The 21,914-nt window shown below is 40.8% G+C and overlaps 1 protein-coding gene across 2 annotated transcripts in view; it reads left to right on the forward strand.

Annotated features, from left to right (window-relative positions):
- Positions 1 to 4,361: 4,361 nt before the first annotated feature.
- Positions 4,362 to 21,914, forward strand: part of sez6b (seizure related 6 homolog b) — a 232,991-nt gene continuing 215,438 nt past the window's right edge. For both annotated transcript variants that reach the window (XM_084950183.1, XM_084950184.1), the window contains exon 1: positions 4,362 to 4,722. In XM_084950183.1, coding sequence (XP_084806309.1) covers positions 4,647 to 4,722 — 76 coding nt within the window. In that variant the 5' untranslated portion in view covers positions 4,362 to 4,646. The remainder of the gene's footprint in view (positions 4,723 to 21,914) is intronic.

Here is a 21,914-nt window from a genome sequence, read left to right on the forward strand (position 1 = left end):
AGAGACTGTGTCAGCTTCCAAAAAGACAAAAAACAAACTAAAAACCAGCAACAAACAACTTAAACATAAACAATCAAAAAGAAAGAACAGTACAGTATCCACATCTGAACCAAAGAGTAAAACAGTGAAATGTGGATTATTAAATATTAGGTCTCTCTCCTCCAAGTCTCTGTTAGTACATGACTTAATAATTGATCAACAAATTGATTTACTCTGCCTTACAGAAACCTGGTTGCAGCAGGATGATTATGTTAGTTTAAATGAATCAACACCCCCGAGTCATTCTAACTACCAGAAACCTCGAAGCACAGGCCGAGGGGGCGGTGTGGCAGCAATTTTTCACACCAGCCTATTAATTAATGAAAGACCAAGACAGACTTTTAATTCATTTGAAAGCCTGATGCTTAACATTGTCCACCCCAGCTGTGAAACTCAGAAACCAGTCTTACTTGTTACCATCTATCGTCCACCTGGGCCTTGTCTGATTTCTCAGACTTTATATCTAATTTAGTTCTGAGCTCAAATAAAATAATTATTGTGGGTGATTTTAACATCCATGTAGATGCTAAAAATGACAGCCTCAACATGGCATTTAGTCTGTTATTAGACTCAATTGGCTTCTCTCAAAATGTAAAAGAACCCACCCACCACTTTAATCACACTCTAGATCTTGTTTTAACATATGGCATAGAAACTGAACATTTAACAGTGTTTCCTGAAAACCCTCTCCTGTCTGATCATTTCCTGATAACATTTACATTTACAATAATTGATTACACAGCGGTGGAGAGTAGATTTTATCAAAGTGAATGTCTTTCTGAAAGCGCTGTAACTAAGTTTAAGAATATAATCCACCCACTGTTATCATCTTCAATGCCCTGTACCAACACAGAGCAGAGCAGCTATCTGAACGCTACCCCAACAGAGGTCGATTATCTTGTTAATAATTTCACCTCCTCACTACGTACGACTCTGGATACTGTAGCTCCAGTGAAAACTAAGGTCTCTAATCAGAAGTACCTGACTCCGTGGTATAATTCTCAAACACGTACCCTAAAGCAGATGACTCGTAATCTGGAGAGGAAATGGCGTGTCACAAATTTAGAGGATCATCATTTAGCCTGGAGAAATAGTTTGCTGCTTTATAAGAAAGCCCTCCGCAAAGCCAGAACATCTTACTATTCATCACTGATTGAAGAAAATAAGAACAACCCCAGGTTTCTCTTCAGCACTGTAGCCAGGCTGACAAAGAGTCAGAGCTCTGTTGAGCCAACCATCCCTTTAACGTTAACTAGTAATGACTTCATGAACTTCTTCACAAATAAAATTTTTATCATTAGAGAAAAAATTACCAGTAATCATCCCACAGATGTAATATTATCTACAGCTACTCTTAGTACCATTGATGTTAAGTTAGACTCTTTTTCTCCAATTGATCTTTCTGAGTTAACTTCAATAATTACTTCCTCCAAACCATCAACGTGTCTTTTAGACCCCATTCCTACAAAACTGCTCAAAGAAGTCCTGCCATTGATTAATTCTTCGATCTTAAATATGATCAACCTATCTCTAATGGTCGGCTATGTACCACAGGCCTTCAAGCTGGCTGTGGTTAAACCTTTACTCAAAAAGCCATCTCTAGACCCAGCAGTCTTAGCTAATTATAGGCCAATCTCCAACCTTCCTTTCATATCAAAAATCCTTGAAAGAGTAGTTGTCAAACAGCTAACAGATCATCTGCAGAGGAATGGTTTATTTGAAGAGTTTCAGTCAGGTTTCAGAGCTCATCACAGCACAGAAACAGCTTTAGTGAAGGTTACAAATGATCTTCTTATGGCCTCTGACAGTGGACTCATCTCTGTGCTTGTCCTGCTAGACCTCAGTGCAGCGTTCGATACTGTTGACCATAATATCCTATTAGAGCGATTAGAACATGCTGTAGGTATTACAGGTACTGCACTGCAGTGGTTTGTATCATATCTATCTAATAGACTCCAATTTGTGCATGTAAATGGAGAGTCCTCTTCACACACTGAGGTTAATTATGGAGTTCCACAGGGTTCAGTGCTAGGACCAATTCTGTTTACATTATACATGCTTCCCTTAGGCAGCATCATTAGAAGACATAGCATACATTTTCACTGCTATGCAGATGACACCCAGCTCTATCTGTCCATGAAGCCAGATAACACACACCAATTAGTTAAACTGCAGGAATGTCTTAAAGACATAAAGACCTGGATGGCCGCTAACTTTCTGCTTCTTAATTCCTCCAAAACCCTGCTCCTCACATACGAGGTCTTAAATAATCAGGCCCCATCTTATCTTAATGACCTTGTAGTACCATATCACCCTATTAGAGCACTTGCAGGCTTACTTGTTGTTCCTAGAGTATTTAAAAGTAGAATGGGAGGCAGAGCCTTCAGTTTTCAGGCCCCTCTTCTGTGGAACCAGCTTCCAGTTTGGATTCGGGAGACAGAAACTATCTCTACTTTTAAGATTAGGCTTAAAACTTTCCTTTTTGCTAAAGCATATAGTTAGGGCTGGACCAGGTGACCCTGAATCCTCCCTTTGTTATGCTGCAATAGACGTAGGCTGCCGGGGGATTCCCATGATGCATTGAGTTTTTCCTTTCCAGTCACCTTTCTCACTCACTATGTATTAATAGACCTCTCTGCATTGAATCATATCTGTTATTAACCTCTGTCTCTCTTCCACAGCATGTCTTTTATCCTGTCTTCCTTCTCTCACCCCAACCGGTCGCAGCAGATGGCCGCCCCTCCCTGAGCCTGGTTCTGCCGGAGGTTTCTTCCTGTTAAAAGGGAGTTTTTCCTTCCCACTGTCGCCAAAGTGCTTGCTCATAGGGGGTCATATGATTGTTGGATTTTTCTCTGTATCTATGAAGCGCCTTGAGGTGACTTTTGTTGTGATTTGGCGCTATATAAATAAAATTGAATTGAATGATTGGGAGCAGCCTGCCAGATCTTAACCTGAGTGGTGTTCTGTTACTAGACTTCTGTTTAAACCACTGTTTGCCCATAATGAACACCATGTTTGGACATAAAGGTGCCCATAAAGACATATGCCACCAGTAAACCCTAGGCTGCAAGTCGATGATTGATTTTGTAATTGTATCATCAGATCTGCAGCGGTTCTGGACACTCAGGTGAAGAGTAGGAATGAACTGTCAACTGATCACCAATCAGCAGTGAGTTGGATCAGGTGGCGGGGGAGGATGCTGGACAAACGTGGGATGCCTAAATGTATTGTGAAGGTATGCTAGGAATGCTCCTCGTTCCGCTCCTGTAACACACTCCTCTCCAAAACCTGCTAAGACAAGACAGGAAGGTCAGTGGCCTATTCATGAAATGCATGAAAGCAATATTTCTGGTCAGACCTGGGGCTTCACTAACTCAATATCTCAGCAATCCAGTGTCGACTGAAACTCATCCACCCAGTTAAGTAGTGGCCACTGACGAAGGTGATCAGCGGCAGCTGGTGAAGTAGATGGGCGACAGGTGTGGCTGGCTTCAGCACGGGAAACTCCTCTGGCCTGATGACGCCCACAAACTGGCATGGTGGAACACACACAAACACACAGGAGAGGAGGCGGGGGGAGGGAAGTCAGAAACAAAACACAAAGAAAAACATGCACATGGGCAGGTCGACCAGCAGAAACTGCCAGACCATGACATCTCAGCAAAAATGAAGTCCATAGACTTTATATAAGTGCAAGAAAATTCTAGTAATGTAAGGCTTGTGTATTTTTTTTAAAAGAAAATGAAAAAACAAAAAACAAAAACAGAAACTAGAAAAACTAGAAAACAGAGCCAACACCCAGACTATAGTGACACGTCTGCACTGATACATTTAGCTAACCTCAGTACTCACACTTTGAATTTCTTTGAACACACAAAAGTTTAGACGCTTCTTGAGGGGTTTAGAAAAAAATGAATCAATAGAAGATAAAAATAATGTTCACAGAAGCTATCAAATTCCAATGATTTTCTTTCTTTTGATCATTATTGTTTCTCTTGGCATTATTTCAATTTAGAATGTAATATATTACCTTTTTACTACACTAGGGTTCCAAATGCAGGACTTAATGCAAAGGATCAGATAGCATATAAATTCATTAATTGCAACAAAACTAAAATCAAAATATACAAAAATGTAGAAATTGTATGCATAATCATCAGTGATCTGACGTCAAACGTTCACAATTCACTTTTAGCCTTTAAAAAAATCACTGTCTTTAGACCAAACTTTGAGCTCCAACTGTTTTTCCTGTGTTCCACTGGATGACGCTAGGAGCTGTTCACAGTGCTGAATGCTCGGCGGCAGTGCTGCCCTGAAGAGGAGTCTCCTAGCAAGTAGAACACAGAGCGCTGCAACGGCAACAGCAGCTCTCTACAGCCTCCAGTCATCGCATAGAGAACAGTCTGTAGTCTGTAGTCGTGTTGGTGGAACGAAAATAACAGCCCGTCGTCTGCTTCAATGAGTACGTTCAGACAGCAAAACCGGGCTGAAGTCACCCAAAGGAGCACGCAGTGTGTGTAGTCGTTGTTCGGCGGAGCTCTCGGTGCTTCAGTCCGTCGGAGGGAAAGTGCTGATTCCAAGGCTCAAGAAGCGCTAAACGGGAAAACATGATGAATGGGATGAGATATTATTTTCCTGTCCTGCTTGTTCTGGTGGCGGTGGTGAAAGACACGGGCGCCAGAGGTAAGAACTGTTCAAATTATATTTATTTTGAAAAAGCTGTTCCCGTGTTTATCCCGAGTGCTTACATGGTTTTTCAGCCTTCGACTTCGCTTTCCAGAATTAGATGCTTGGGTGGTGGATTTTGTCTTATTTTCGTAATGGACGCTTTCCGTTTCCACCGTTTTCCAGCTCCTCCATGTGCTCACACGGCTTACGAATAAAACGCACTGGTTATTGTGAGGAAGACACGAGTGCGTATAGAGGTTCTGGCTAAATTTCAGGTTTGATTGTTTACATTGCAGTCCGATAAAAACATGAGCAGCACAAATCTTAAAAGCCTACTAAAGTTGTCAATCAAGGCGCATTTTACATAGCAGAAAGCAAACTTTAATAACCGTTACAACTTAGTATATGATTCATTTATAAGTCCAGAGGCAAGCGGGCGGATAAAAATGCAATTTTCCATCCTCAACATTACTAACTAATTACAACAAATACATTAAAAATAAAATGTATACATTAATAAACAACAAAGAAAGATCGCATCTTTCTCAGTGCTCTTATCATAACAGAGGAATGGCTTTACAGCTTTCCTACATTTTTCATATTTCCCAACAAAACACAGAGGGCAACAAAGCATGGATGGTGTTAGACGTCTCCCCGGATAGAGGCTAGGCGTCATTTCGCCTAATATTTTCTGAATCCCTAGCCCGATACCTAAGAATTGACTTATCAACACTGCCTAGTCTAAGCATTAAAACTGTTATCATATCATAGATATCATACATGCCTCTTTGACAGATGACAAGAACTCTATGAAGTAAAGAAGTTATCTGAGGAGAAGCCCCTGCTTTGTCACTCATCTTTTAATTAGACATGTCTGTGTAGGTGCAGCCGACACCGGCAGAATCCACATTTTTCGGATGATCGGAGTCAGATGCCTGTTTTTAGATCTATATTGTGATATATTAGAAGTGTAACTTACTAAATAAGTAAGTAGAGTAGAGGATTCATCATGACATAGCTAGAATGAACTGCTCAGTGTGCCATTTGGTTTGAGTTTCATCTAGGAATTTGATGTCACAAAGTTAAACTGTTCCCCGTTAGACTGCTGCTACTGTCACCATACACACTTCCATTAGCAGAGCCGTGTACTAATTTCACACTACATAATTAGTCTTAGTATGTTTGTGTTTCCACAGCAAAATGAAATATAGACCAAGTGTGTTTTTGACTGTACTGCACTGCTAGTGTACACTAAAAATTCACAGTTCTAAGGGTAAAAAGGTAAGCTACTAAGTTGCTGAAAATATAAATATGTTTCAGAAAATGTTGGTGGGTATCTTCACACAGATTAAAGGCTCAAATTCATATTTCTCTGTGTATGTCAAATGTCAAAACTCATACAATTCGTATTTTTTGTAGAGTTACTTCAAGATAGAAGATTAATAACTTCTGTAGTGCTGTATACACTTTTGGGCTGACATGAAGGAGAAGAGACTTATGTTACAGTTTTTTGTTTTCTTTCATTTTGTGTTATTGTTTTTCCCCCTACAATACGTCATGAACATGGGACCGACTGAGGTGCTATTCCTGAGGAGTTTTTGTTCTGTGGCTGTAAGATGTCGCTGATGATTGCGAATGCTACTGGAGTGGAGGATGTGCAAAAAGATTACTGATCTAAGTCATCAGTGATTTTAATGTTTTGATTGTCTGACATTTTTGACTGAGGTCAAAAAGAACTAGGCAGAAAAAATTCAGGTCCACCTTCTCCTAAGTTTGTCCATTAGAGAAGACTTTATCTAAACAGTTTGAAGCTGTCAGAATTAGTTTGGGATTTGAAAAACTTTCTGACCCGAGCCATTAGTATGGAAATTTTAATAGGTTCGAATCTCATAACAAAAGTCACAGTAAATTATTTGTGTAAAGTTATTGGAGTGTACCCAAGCAATGGAGTTTCATGGAATAAATAATGTATGGCCTGTTGTTGGCATGACTGACTGGTCTGACCCAGGATCCAGACCTGGATTGAATAGGTTGAATGACATATGCATCTAATTTGTCCCCAGAACTTGTCATCCAAGGAACTTGTTCTGGGGCTAAAGAGTCCCCAAAGGAACTATTATTATGTTTAAATGTTCTTGAAAAATAATCTAGCTGATAATTATGCTCATATATCTGATATTGACTAATTAAAAATCTCTTTATTGAATTACATTGCTGGCAGTCATGTTGACTAGTTTTCAGGTAATCAAAAGCTGTGGAAGTGAACAGTGAAAACCTGGATAAAAACAAAGTTTTATTCTGAGTGTGTAAAAATTTAGTATAACACAAAGTGTCTCATGCAAAGATACTTCACCTGACCTTGGTTGCTTTTGTGTCTAAATTAGAAACAACGAGTAGGGATTTTGGGGCTTTTAATTTGTAAACAGCTTTTTCAAAATTCTGTTTTTTAGCCTTTAATATATAGAATGCAGTATTTGTTAATGGTCAAGCTTAAATTTGCTTTTTTGGTGTAGTGCTCAATCTTGCGTCCTGAGGTAGCTTGTGACAAAAAAGATAAAAAAGTAGAGATGCTGTTTGATATCCCAGTAGGTTTGAAGAATGCTTAGTTTAATGCATAATTTGTAACAATCTAGCTGCTAGTGGTCTTAAAAAAGTTGTAAAGCTTAAGATTCAAGGAGATGTGGCACTTGTGTGTTTCGGTATTAACATTTTTTTAACCAATTGATTGGCCTGCTTTTGTAATATACATAATATTCAAACATGTAACATTTCATGTTTTGTGCTTGTATAGTACTGTCCATTTTACTTCCCTCTTCACCACTAAATTAATGAATCGGTTTTATGAGACGCTACTCTTAATCTAATAGACAAGTGTCACCCAAGGGAGGTGATACTTTATGTTAGTAGTCAAAGGAGCTTGCAAAGAAAAGCGTCTGGACTTCTTTAAGTTTACTTGAAGACGTTTCACCTCTCATCCGAGAAGCTTCTTCAGTTCTAAGGTCAAATGGTGGAGAGTCCCAGATATAAACCTAGTGGGAGTATCCCCCCACAGAGGGACAAAAGGACCCCCTGATGATCTTCTAATCGCCTGAGCCAAGGTGTGAAACTGGGTGTGGGTCCCAATCAGCCAGAGTTTCGGGTGTGTTCATTGTGAAACCTGGCCCCACCTTATCATGCGAATTCCTGAGGTCAGATGGCCCAGGATGTGAGTGGGCGTTAAGGCGTCTGGGAAGGGATCTCAAAACTGGATTATAGATGGCAGAGAGTTGGTGTCGTAAACCCCCGCCTCTGTTCAAAGATGGTCGCTCACAGTGGACATAGATGGCTTCTTTCACTCCTCTTTCAAACCATCTGTCCTCTCTGTCCAAAATGTGAACATTGGCATCCTCGAAAGAGTGTCCTTTATCCTTAAGATGCAGATGGACTGCTGAGTCTTGTCCTGTGGAGGTGGCTCTTCTGTGTTGTGCCATGCGCTTGTGAAGTGGCTGTTTGGTCTCTCCAATGTAGAGGTCTGGGCATTCCTCGCTGCACTGTACAGCATACACCACATTGTTAAGTCTGTGTTTTGGCGTTTTGTCTTTCGGGTGAACCAGTTTTTGTCTGAGCGTGTTGCTGCGTCTGAAATGCACCGGGATGTCATGCTTGGAGAAAACTCTCCTAAGTTTTTCTGATACACCGGCTACATAGGGGATGACAATGTTGTTGCGTCTGTCCTTCTTATCCTCCCTCGTTGGTGTCTGGTCTTCTTTTCTGTGCCTCTTTGCTGACTTTAAGAACGCCCATGTAGGATAGCCGCACGTTTTGAGTGCTTCCTTTACATGTGTGTGTTCCTTCTTTTTTCCTTCAGGCTTAGAGGGAACATGTTCTGCCCGGTGGTGTAGGGTCCTAATTACTCCAAGTTTGTGTTCCAAAGGGTGATGGGAGTCAAAGAGGAGGTACTGGTCCGTGTGTGTGGGCTTCCGGTAAACTTCGATGTTGAGTTTGCCGTTCTCTTCAATGTGCACAGCGCAGTCCAGGAAAGGCAGACTGTTGTCCTTTGTGTCTTCCCTGGTGAACTTGATGTTTTTATCCACAGCGTTAATGTGCGCAGTGAAGGATTCCACTTCTTGTGTCTTGATTTTGACCCAGGTGTCGTCCACATATCTGTACCAGTGGCTGGGTACTCTTCCTTTGAAAGAGCCAAGAGCCTTCCTTTCCACTTCCTCCATGTAAAGGTTGGCTACAATAGGTGACACGGGGGAGCCCATGGCACAGCCATGTTTTTGTCTGTAAAAGCCTTCGTTGTATTTGAAATATGTAGTGGTGAGGCAGAGGTCTAACAGTGTGCAAATCTGATCGGGTGTGAAGTTGGTCCTGTCCTCCAAGGAGCTGTCTTCTTGTAGTCGTTTTCTGACAGTCTCCACGGCCTCCGTGGTGGGTATGCAAGTGAAGAGAGAGACTACATCAAAGGACACCATGGTTTCATCTGGATCCAGGGTAAGTTTCTGGACCTTGTCGGTGAAGTCGGTGGAGTTCTTGATGTGGTGTGGGGTGTTCCCCACAAGAGGAGCAAGGATGGTAGCAAGGTGTTTAGCAATGTTATAAGTGGCTGAGTTTATGCTACTGACTATGGGTCTGAGTGGGACAGCTTCCTTGTGGATTTTAGGAAGTCCGTAGATGCAGGGTATGGCATCCCCTGGGTAAAGGCGGTGATATGTAAGGCGGTCAATAATTTTGTCCTTTTCAAGGTCTTGAAGGCAAACTATAACTTTCTTTTTGTAGCTGCTTGTGGGGTCTCGCTTTAAGGCTTCGTAGGTATTGTTGTCACTGAGGAGAGTAGTGATCTTTGTATGGTAATCTGTAGTGTTTAGGACCACGGTGCATCTTCCCTTATCAGCTGGTAAAACAGTGATATTGTGGTCTTTGCTCAGGGAAGCGACGGCCTTCTTTTCCTGTATTGTGAGGTTGGATGGAGGGACTTTGGCACTGGAGAGCGTGGCTGAGACTTTCATCCTGATTTGCTCTGCTTCTGTCTGTGATAATTTATTAATCCGTATGGCAGATTCTGTGGCTGTGATGAGGTCCACTATGGGCAACTGTTGTGGAGAAATGGCAAAATTGAGTCCTTTGGCTAATACTCTCTTTTCAGGTTCAGTGAGAATCCTGTCTGAAAAGTTCTTAACCCATTTCTCCTGACTGACTTCAGGTGTGTTTTCTTCTCTGGGTTGTGTAGGTTCAGGATGAGGAGTGTGTGTTTTTGAAAGCAAGGTGTGAAATTTCCTGCGTTGTCTTTCTTTTCCTTTAGAGTGTTGGGCCCGCTGAGCCTTGTCCACAAACTTGTAAACCTCTTCTAAGATTGGAGAGGGTAGAAGGATTTCCAGTTCCTGCAGGGTCTGGCTGATCTTGATCTGGAGGGCATCTATGGTGAAATGGACCTGTCTTATCCTTTCACTTAAAAGGTGATTTTGTGCTCTCTGTAGAATCAAGTCTGCTCTGTATCCCCTGACAGTGGATCCAAGGCGCAGGCTCTTAGGAACAACTCTGCTTTGTCTACATCTTAGGTTGAAACGGAGATGGTTCCTATAATCCGCTAGTTTCCTTGATTCCCTTTCATACTCCCGCACCAGTTGAAGGGTGTTCCTCCCAAAATGTACGGCAATATGTCTGTGAAGGTTCTCAGTCATCCAGGTCATCGTAGTCAAAGGAGCTTGCAAAGAAAAGCGTCTGGACTTCTTTAAGTTTACTTGAAGACGTTTCACCTCTCATCCGAGAAGCTTCTTCAGTTCTAAGGTCAAATGGTGGAGAGTCCCAGATATAAACCAAGACTCAGCAGTCCATCTGCATCTTAAGGATAAAGGACACTCTTTCGAGGATGCCAATGTTCACATTTTGGACAGAGAGGACAGATGGTTTGAAAGAGGAGTGAAAGAAGCCATCTATGTCCACTGTGAGCGACCATCTTTGAACAGAGGCGGGGGTTTACGACACCAACTCTCTGCCATCTATAATCCAGTTTTGAGATCCCTTCCCAGACGCCTTAACGCCCACTCACATCCTGGGCCATCTGACCTCAGGAATTCGCATGATAAGGTGGGGCCAGGTTTCACAATGAACACACCCGAAACTCTGGCTGATTGGGACCCACACCCAGTTTCACACCTTGGCTCAGGCGATTAGAAGATCATCAGGGGGTCCTTTTGTCCCTCTGTGGGGGGATACTCCCACTAGGTTTATATCTGGGACTCTCCACCATTTGACCTTAGAACTGAAGAAGCTTCTCGGATGAGAGGTGAAACGTCTTCAAGTAAACTTAAAGAAGTCCAGACGCTTTTCTTTGCAAGCTCCTTTGACTACGATGACCTGGATGACTGAGAACCTTCACAGACTTTATGTTAGTAATTGCTATCCTTGACCCTGGCTTCTGATTAGCCTATAATCGGAAGTGCCAGGACCCTGCAGACGCTTTGTTTGACTGCCACTTCTTACTATTCAAAGCTCTTCACTGTCACTGATGCACAAAACGGTGTGCTCTCAGCAAGCTTTAATGGCATAAAATAAGCCTTGCATGAAATAAACCTAGTGTCTTTTTGGAAAGCAGAATAGCAGAGGTTATAAAGTCTGTCTTTTTTGGTTCACTGTTGGCTTCAGGGATCATGCTTGTAGTTGACCTTGACCTTTCATTTTTCTGGAAGGCAGGCATTTTCTTTGCAGGACTGTGTTAGCACCAAGTTCTGTTTACAAAACAAAATCCAGTGGTGTGTGTTAAATTCCTGTTATTACAAATCCAAAATACTTCAACATCAGTACGACCAAAGCATAACATACATTTTTCTGTCTTTTTTAGGTACATAGACAGCTATCTGTTTCTATTTATGCCTCTATGGTCTGGAAATCAATTTTTTAGGCTGTTAACTTCTTAGGGTTGCTTGTGTTTCCATTGTTAATACAGCACAAGTGTTTCAAATTACTCTGCATTTACAACTACAAAACAGTGTCAACAGGCATAAAGGCAGACACGATGTTCACTGTGATGTACAGAATGACTCAACAAAATCCCAATTTTATTCGCTCTGTATTGTTCCTTTAAACCAAAATGCAATCAAACTCTGAGCCAAAAATAAGCTGACAGTTATATTCTGTTGACATCTGCACACACGACGTTTTATATTTTCTTGTTCTTGTTCTTCTTCCTTTTCGTCCAGCTGGGACGGTTCACCACAGCTGATCATCTCCCACCATCTGACCCTGTCCCAAGCATCCTCTTTTGTGAACACAATGTTTTATGATTCGGGTGTGAACAAGTGAATTTGAACTGTTTGAACCACAACTTTACAATGACTATCCAGGGGATTGTTAGTCATTGTTAGTTAACAGTAAATGATTATTAATTCAAGCTTAACTCAGTTTACTACTTATGAACAATGCTCATTATAAAGTGATAACTATAACTTTAATCTTGCCTAATGATAATTATTCCAATTTTAAGTAATTCAGTACAAATAGGAACAACCAATAAAGAATAAAAAAACATAGTTAATCAAAATGTGAACTATAACAAGTGGTGCAAAGGTGCAACCCAGAAACTACTATCAGACTCCATGACCAATCCTTTTCAGCATCAGTTTATTCTGCACGCACCAATATATGTCATTCACTTTCCTTGTTTTGTCCTTGAAATACAGATTTGGCATAAACCACTTAATCTGAAGTAATTTATTTGTTATAATATACAAGAGTCTCATAGCCTTTACCAGTAATAGATTGCTTGGTTGTCATAGTGATCATCTCAAAGTTATTTTTAATATGACCTAAGTTGACTTAAGTCCTGTGTTTTTTTTTTGGCAAGAAATTATGGCATGACTTGCAAAATAGGTTTGAGATCTTGAATTTAAACATAAAGTGCAGCTACACATTGTACCCACAGCATCTCAATTAGTCAACATATTTTGTTAAAATTTAAAAGGATGTTGGGTTGGTTTTTCATTTGGTAATGATACAGAACATGGAGGAAGACAATACTTTGCAGAACGGGGGGCACTTGTTAACAGATCTATACTAAGGGAAAATTACAATGTGAAACAGCTCAACCTCTACACAATTAACACTGCAGCACATGTCAACAGTGCGGATGTACTATCTGTCAGAGAGAAGAAGTAGCTCCATGACAAAGTAAATCTCTGTGCAGACAGAACCAGTATTGAGATGACAATGTTGCATTTTCAGCTTTGGGCAGTTTTATCCTGAAGCTTAGACCTGAGCGATCAGTCCTGCTTCTACTTAATGTTTTGCCATTGTTACTACACTCACTGCTGATTGCTGCTCTGTTATTCTGTTATACTGTCTCTTTTCATGTAGCATTCTGTGCAGTTTAAGCACAATAATGGAAATATAACTGCAAGTAGTTGTAGACCTGAAATAGAACCTGTTTTGATGATGTCTCAGAGGTTTTGGGGTCAGACAGTCTGTCCTTTTTCCTTCAGATTACTACCCAGATAAATATGTTGGCCCTGGCTGACCCAGAGCAAGTGATGCCCTCAGTCCCACCCCCAGGGCCTGCTTGCATTGCCACTGCCTGTCATCATTGTCAGCACTCTGCTGGGAGAGCTGCCTGACACTAATGGCTGCTGCAAGGCTGACTGGGCTAAAGGGGCTTTATTATAGGCCAACAACAACACAGTGCACCAAACACATATACATCACAGCTTTCAGGGTCTAAAGGAAGGGGCTGCATAGTGCCCTTGGCGAATAGAAGTGATCCAATTTTTAAACAGCACAAATATATTTATGATTTAGCACTGGAAGTCATGTGTTACCACACCCCAAAAGTTATGTTATATTTTCTCTCAGAGATGAATTAGTATATTTTGGGTTCTTACATAAGTCTTCAACGTGTGGAAGAGGATTGTACCTACACAACTAATACATAAAAAACATATAATATCTAAATGTCGGATGCAGTAGTGTAAAGCACACTGCCGTGGCCTCTACAGCCGTAGAGATGTGTTCTATTGAGTGATGAATTATGCTTCTCTGTTTGGCAATCCGATTGATGAGTCTGGTTTTGGTGGTTGCCAGGAGAATGGTACTGGTCTTACTGCATTATACAAGTGTAAAGTTTGGTGGAGGAGGGAATATGGTGTGGGGTTGTTTTTCAGGAGTTGGGCTCAGCCGCTGAGTGCCAGTCAAAGGAACTCTTAATGCTTCAGCAATGGACAATTTCATGCTCCCAACTTTGTGGGGACAGTTTGGGAATGGCCCTTTTCTGTTGCAGCATGACAGTGCACCAGTACACAAAGTAAGGTTCTGTGTGATTAGTGATTAGTGTTTTAAGTTACATTTTTTCACTGTGTCATTGTTAAGCTTTTCTTAATACATTTTCCAGGGATTTTATATAAAAGACAGACAAGAGCACTCAAAACTCCTTGCTTTCTATCTAACATTCACACATTTGTATTCTGATGAATTCACCGGAGAGCGACTTGGGGTTAGTATTGTGCCCAAGGATACGATGCAGACTGGAGAAACCAGCAACAGTCCAATCAGTAGATGACCAGCTATACTTCCTGAGGTACAGCCATCCACAGTCACTGTGATGTCAACCTTTTGCCTTGATTTTGAAACCTCAGTGAAACCTCATTTTAGCTCCTACCACGCTACTCTTAGAAGATAGAAGTTTCTATTTTTGAATTATCAGGTGACAGTACCAAGCTTTGGTCACAAGTGTCATTCATAACATTCATACATGGCTGACTAAAACTTTTGCTGAATAAAACGGTTTCTTCCTTTCAGAACCTGTCCTCATTTAATTCATATAACTCCTTCAAATGTTTATAGGAACTATTTTCAGAAGTGATAAGAGACCCTTTCTTCCTTCTCTATCTGTATCTCTCTCTCCCTCTCACACACACACATACACACCCTTTCCCCACCCCCTTCATCATCCCTGCCACAGCAGAAAAGCAATTTGTTCTTGGTGTCACTGATCTGATGCAATCAGCACTGCTTCACGCTTTTGAATAAAGAAAAGACAGCGAGAAAGGACACTGTGTTTAATTAAAAGACACACTTTTGTGAATGTGATGATCATATAATTTAAGGTGGAGGACGTAAGGGTTACTTGTTCAACACCTGTGTAACAATTACAACTGATTAACCTATCCAAACTCACCCGTTGCACTCATCAAGAGCTATTCAGGTTGTTGAGACTACAATCTCCTTCTAATTGTCTCCCAGCCTTTTCCTCTTTAAAGCACTCACTTGGAAATGAGATTTATCAAAATTCACTGCTGCTCCCTCTCACAGGAAATAGGGGCTTTGGTTCTTTACATACAACTGCTGACACCTTCAGAGAGGAGCTGAGGGGGTGGAGAGGTGGAGCACTCTCATTTTCCCTTTTCTCCATCTCCTCTTCTCTCTTTGGATAGCAGTCCCTGTGAAGTGAACAGTGCTCTTGTGAAGTATTTACCCTCATCTCTGTCAATCAAAGCTGGTTTCCTAAGGCTGCAATCATCTGAATGCAGCCTTAGGAAACCAGCTTTACAATATCTTTGTGTCCTCTCCAGTTTGCTATTTCCCATGACAGAGTCTCTGAGTTAAATTAAATATGATGCAAATGGCAGATGATGCATTTTGAATTGCATCTGCTTTATATGTCACCATCACATCCCACATCCTGACATCTCTGAATGCTGCTTCATGTGGTGTATTAGCCTTTACAGAACATTCTATGACGTGAAGAGTCACACATTGAGCTGAGAGTGTCTCTTTTGACTTTAAATCTGACAATAAAGAATTCTCTGAATCCAGTTTTGCACACAGACACAATTAAGTCCACCCTAACTGTCTGAATTTCAAACTGGTACATTAATCCTTAGCATGGCCTAATTGATAGCTGTCACTTAACATCAATCCAAGAGCACCTTGGGGTATTTCTTGCAAATCAATAGTCAGTGTCAGTCATATTTGGTTTGCTACTATGCCTCAAGCAATCTATTTTGGATCTTGCACCATTTATTTTAGGTAAAAGCTACTTTTGGCTTCTCCCCTGTGTTTGACCTTCCAAAGGTTTTCACCAATGATGAACAAATTATTTACTTTATTTTAAACTATACGCTCTACTTGCTTAGTGACACCTTGTCACTGAGTTTATACACTCAACAATGGGCATGAACATAGAGCAGAAATTCTGCTCCTTGTTGACATGTTAGCATCAAACAGTTATTGTCGGTTTGCAGGCAGCACCTTTTTGATGCCAGTTTCCCATTTCCCAAATTGAAGTCTGGTGACTGTGGATCACTGCACTCTGCTGGTTCATGTTTAAAAACGTGATGATAAAAGAATTTCGACGTGTTGCATAATCCTGCCCAAGCCGTTAAAAGATGGTGCACTATGGTCATAAATAAATGAATGTGATCAGCAAATGGTAGTGGTTTCCACTAAGAGGTTCACAACTCAAAAAAAAAAAAACAAGCAAACAAAAAACACACAGAGAAAAACAACATGCAATGCTTTCATCATACCTTACCATGAGAACCAATATTTTCATTCTTCTAAACTTTTCCCTCATCATGGATGCTTTAGTTCTTTGCGACTATCCTGTCTAAACTCAGCAGATGTTTTTGTGTCTAAATCCAATTAGGTAAGCAGTTAAACCTGCATGAGTAGCATTAACATGTAGCCATATTTAAATTTTACCCAAATCCCTTTTCTTCTTCTCATCCTTGGTTTTGTGATGGCTTGTGGAAGTGGTTAGACCTAAGGAGCAGACAAAACAACGAGTTGTGCAAGAAAGTGGGTTATTTACAAGCTTCAACAGTGATGAAAAAAAAAACTGAATTAAGGTGTGGCATATATACCTTTATGTGGCTTTCAGGGAGTCTGTAAAAGGGGAGAGGGAGAATTAGTAGAGGCAGGAGTACAGGCAGAGGCAAATAACTGAATATTTGACTGAAACATTCCTTGAAATCCGAAGAGTGTGTTTCTAAGGGAGGTTAGTCGCAGGGCTGACTGGAGCTGAGGGTACCAGAGAACTGTGGTTTAGATTGGGCAGGGAGAAGAGTTTCTGTCAGAGGCTGGCTATATGGGAGAAGCTGCATGCTTAGAAGGCTAGAGATGTTTTGCCTATGATCTGGAGTTCCACAGAGCAAGATGGGTGAGTTCTTTAGGTAAGTAGCTGGAGATGCACAGGCAGGAGTCCATGAATATCGGACACCATGAAGGAAGAGACAGTCTTGTGCAGAATCACAGTCACAGCTGAGCCTAAATACATTCATTGCTTTGAGATGAGTATAAGCCCAGCTTAGGAGGAATGGCTTCACTCAAAGGTGGAGGGCCTGTAGCCTGACAGGTCTGACACTGTGCAGTAAATGACCAGAGGTGGCAAAAGTATATACATTCTTAATTTAAGTACAAGTGCAGATATTAGTATTAAAAATACTCTAGTAAAAGTTGAAGTACATATTCAACTTCTTTACTCAAGTAAAAGTGAAAAAGTAAAAAAAAAAAAAATTATTATTATTATTATTATTTTTTTAAATGTTCACGGTGCACCATGTAAAACCGGTTAAAACCAATATTAACCAGTTTTACGACATTATACTAGACAGTATAATGTTAGTGTGAAGGTGGAATTCAATAAATGAACCTAAGCATCATCAGCTTAACTTCAAATTCATCTCTGTTACACTCAATGTAACCTTACTCTGGCCAATGGCACGACAGCTACTTTGCACCGTTGACACGCTATTCTTTATTTTAAATTATTCATAGTAGAGCAAACTGACCTGTTTATGTCTTCAGTTCAATTCAATTAATTTTTGCTCAATAGTTGGTCAAGATGGCACTTCCACTCTTTGCCAGTGAACTTACTAATGCAACTATGCTGGACATAAGGCGTTGTCTCCACTCCTATCTGGGATTCCAACTCACCTTTCTCGCACCCTGGCCTCAGTCTCACGGCAAAAGCGCTTCAGAAGCTGGTGCAAGCACAGTGGTCTGCTTGTGAAGCTTACGGCGCACTTGGCGTGCCCTTCCCCGGCTCCTTGGAATGAACATGGATCTGTGCCTGTGGATCCCATTGACACCTGGCTGGTGCCTGTTGTTGGCTTGGATCAGATGTTCCAGCCGTGTAGAATCTTCACTCCTCATCTTTGTCAGTGTGGGGTTAACCTGCAGCTGCTGTGTGGGGTCTCACAGTCAGCCACAAATGTGCTGATTGGATTTGTTTTTGGATTTGTGAACACTAGATTGTTGAGTAATACAACTTTTATTTATCACCCAAGGACAAAATTTCCTCTGTATAGCTGAAACATGGTTAAGTGCTGGTGAGTCCAGCGCATTCACAGAACTTGTAGCGAATGCCTGCTGCTTTTTAAACTCTGCTCAAATATGGGGCAGAGGCCTAGCAGTTGTTGTAAAGAAGCAGTATAAATGTAAACCACTGTCCCTATCAACATCACCTAGTAGCTTTGAACTGCGTGTGTTTGAGCTGAGTCGCTCTCACACAGTGCTCTGTGTTGTGGTTTACAAACCCCCCCAAATACAATAAGGACTTCTTAACTAATTTTTCTGATCTGTTGGCTGAAATTATGCCAAAACACGATCATGTCCTTATTTCTGGGGACTTCAACCTTCAGGCCTTGTCCTGCTGCAGTTGTTGGGTGCTGTCATGTTTTAACCCTTCCACTGCTGGACAGTTCTCTGTTTTTTTTAATCAGAACTGCAGTAATTCCAGTAATTCTTAAATTCAGATATGATGCTAAGAGAAAACACTTTGCTGCTATTATTCAGGCAAATTGATGTAAGCCTCATGCTTTATTAAAAACTATTGAGATGGTCCTTCATGCGCTGTTGGTGTCGAGTCCTCTCAGGAAATTTGTGAAAAATTTCTAAACTTTTTTATTGATAAAGTATCACGTGTGAAAGCGCAGATTTCCCATTCTGCTCTTGACCCTTCTATCCGTGTCCTTTGCTCTGCTACCAGTTATGACAGTTTCTTTGCTCAGCCTGCAGGACTTGGTTTCTCACCTGAAGCCCTCAGGTTCCCTATATGATGCTCTTCCTCCATGATTTTTCAAAGAGGTTTTTACTCACCATAGCACCATTTGTACATTCCATTGTAAAAAGTCATTTGTCCTCTGGTGTTGGAGCTGTTGTAAATGTGCAGTAATTCAGCCTCTACTCAAGAAACCTGCTCTTGATCCTGATATTATTGCAAATTACAGGCATATTTCCAAACTGCCTTTTATCTCAAAAACTCTTAAAAAGGTAGTTTACAAGCATTTAATGTCCTTTTTAGAGGAACATGGTATTTTAGAGGGTTTTCAGTCTGGTCTTAAAGCTTTACACAGTACTGAATCTGCCCTTTTAAGAGTTTTTAATGATGTGTTTTTAGCAACCGACTCAGGTGAATGTTATTATTGTGCTTTTAGGTTTAACTGCTGCCTTTGGTTCAGTGGATCATAAAATTTAGTTTCTCGGTTAGAGCAGTTGGTGGGTGTTGGGAGTACTGCACTGCAGTGGTTCAGATCTTATTTGGCAGAGTGAACTTTCCCAGTGAAACTTGATGTTTAGGATGTTTAAATTTAAATATTACGTCTCTTCTTCCTCTCATGTCTTGTCTTTCTTATCTTTCTCCATCTCTGAGTGAAGTTAGTTCTCATTCTTTTCGTCCAATAGCAGCTGTACTTTTAGCTAGCAGACACACTGTGCAACAAACTACACATAAATAGTTTGTGTTTGTTGATGGCTGTCAAGGTGATAGAAATGTTGCATTTGAATTGACCAGATAGTTAAAAAACATTACTCCCTTTATGTTTGCCTTTATGTTTCCACTTTTGCAGGGCTAGCTCGTATGCCAGTACCAAGTACCTGCAGTTGTTTTGGTGTTGGGCCAAACAAAAGAAAAAACAACAGCCCATTTTAACCCCTGATTATGGCGCATGGTTTTGCTTCTTTTATCTCTTTTTATGAGATGCCCTGGTGATTATTTGCCTTTCATGTGTTACTTTTTCGACTTAAACCGGTTTGATGTTTCAAGGCCTGCAGTGATGTGAAATACTAAATACAATAATATGCCTGTTTTGAAGATGTAAGGATCAGAAAGTACATATACTTGTTTTAAAAATGTACAAATTTAAAGGAAAAGGTTGTCAGAAAAATAGCTACTCAGGTAAAGTACATATACCTGAAAATTCTACTTAAGCACGGTATAGTATTTATACTTCGTTACTTCCCACCTCTGCAAATGACTTATATGCTGATGCATATTTTGTCTGATCTCAGGGATTTCTTTATGTCTCTTTATTTCTTTATTTGTTAAAGGACAGTTTTGTCAAATTTGTTAAAAATTGTACTCTTTTTAGCTACAGAGGATGTCCGATCTCTCTTTGTTATTTTTATAGTTGGCGAATATATAGCCTTCTCTTTGTCTTTTATCAAAATCTTACTCAGAAAACATCAACTGAGCAGCTTTGACAAGTTTGTAATCGACAGTAACTGCTTCTCATTTCCTGGATGATTGCTCATTTCCTTCTCTGTCAACATCTCATCTGTCCATCTCAGCCATTGCTGCTGCCTCTAAGTCCAGTCCACTGGGTACTGGAGGCGCATTGATCCAGCAGCAGTGGCGCATGGCCATTGTTTATACAGAAGACAGGCCCTGTCCGCTCTTCCTTCATGCACTGGCAGACAGTGTACACCTGTCTAATTGGGGCTGGCGTCTTCTGTGCATACAGAGCCAAAGGCCTCTCCACAATGATTAGGACTCTGACAGCTTGGCTCTCTTTTAGATTGCTGCTTCACATCCAGTGAGCTGTTTTGGTGAGGAGAGGGAGGAGGGTCATAGTTTGTTGTTGAAAGGTAGACAGACAAGTAAAGTCGCTATTTTTGTGTCACACATTTCCGTTGTCCTTGGAAGAGAATGAGAGAAATAACACTTGTCAGTAAAGGCTGTGATAGTAATCCTCCTTTTTTATCCACTAATTTAAATCTATATTCTAAAGGTAAACAGAGCTGCCCGGGGTTGGCGGGGTGGGCAAAAACCGAGCTTGGCTAAAATCATGTCACAGAAAGGCAGAGTCTTGGTTATGGAGGAGGAAGAGAATAACTGAGCAGAGGAAAAGTGAGTAGACAAGACAGGCACATTTCACATTTCATGCTCTATTCCAGACCTTCCCAAAGTGTGGGGCCCGCAGAGCCATTGGGGGGGTATGAAAAGCGAAAAAAAACAAAAAATAAAAACAACGCTTGGACACTGCTAGCACGGGCGCCTACACAAACGCAAAGCAGGAGATGAAGCATTGCTGAATATGTTTCCAAACCAACTTCATTCCAAGCCAAAGACTAGAAAATATGGTGAAGCATATCTTCCCTTTGGTTTCACCTGCACAAGTGCCGAGGTAGGTCTCCCCCTGCTTAATTGCTTTTCCCTTCGTTGGGAGCAGCGCTGGGCTGTTTAAATCACGGACAAACAGTATCCCACATTCGTGATTTTTAGTTCACAAACACTTGTTGTAATGACTAACTACTCCTGACATTTTGGAGATGTTAGCTCTTTATACAGTAAAATTACAGCGGGATACAAATAACTTCAGGCTGATCCTGCCACGATTTGTTCCCCCAGTCCAAATCACGGCCAAACAGTATCCTACAGCTGTTTATGTTTTTAAACCCATTTGCACAGAGAGGCAGTTTTTTGAAAAATGTATTGATCGCAATGATGAATATTATTACACAGGAAAAAAACAACTACATGTAAAATAATCACATCGTGACGCCTCTGCCTTTTTTTTTTTTTTCCTTTTGTGTCCCGTTTGGATCTTTAGCCATCAGAATTGTTGTCTTAAGGCCAAGAAAGATGCCAAGCGGATTTATTTTACCAAGTGGATCATCATGGCCTTGCCATATTGGTCCATTTGATTGCCCTTTATTATAATTATGAATTTATTTTATTTTCGGTTGCTACAAACGGGACAGACATGACTGGGGGATAGGACAGGGAGAAAGAATGAAAGAAAGAGAGGGAGAGAAAGAAAGCCAAAGGGGAGAAGAGACGGTGAGAAGGGGGGGAAGAAAGAAAAAACAAACAAACAAACAAAACACCTGGATCACCTGTATGGAGAAAAAAAACAGAAGAGAAAGCAAACAACAAAGAGCAACATAATAAAAAAAAACAGCACCATCACAATAAACTAGCTAGCAGTAGATAACAGTAGATACTAAATAATAAA

This window comes from Perissodus microlepis, chromosome 14, assembly GCF_051167445.1.
Source record: "Perissodus microlepis isolate ML-2025 ecotype Zambia chromosome 14, ASM5116744v1, whole genome shotgun sequence".
NCBI classification, from domain to species: Eukaryota; Metazoa; Chordata; class Actinopteri; order Cichliformes; family Cichlidae; genus Perissodus; species Perissodus microlepis.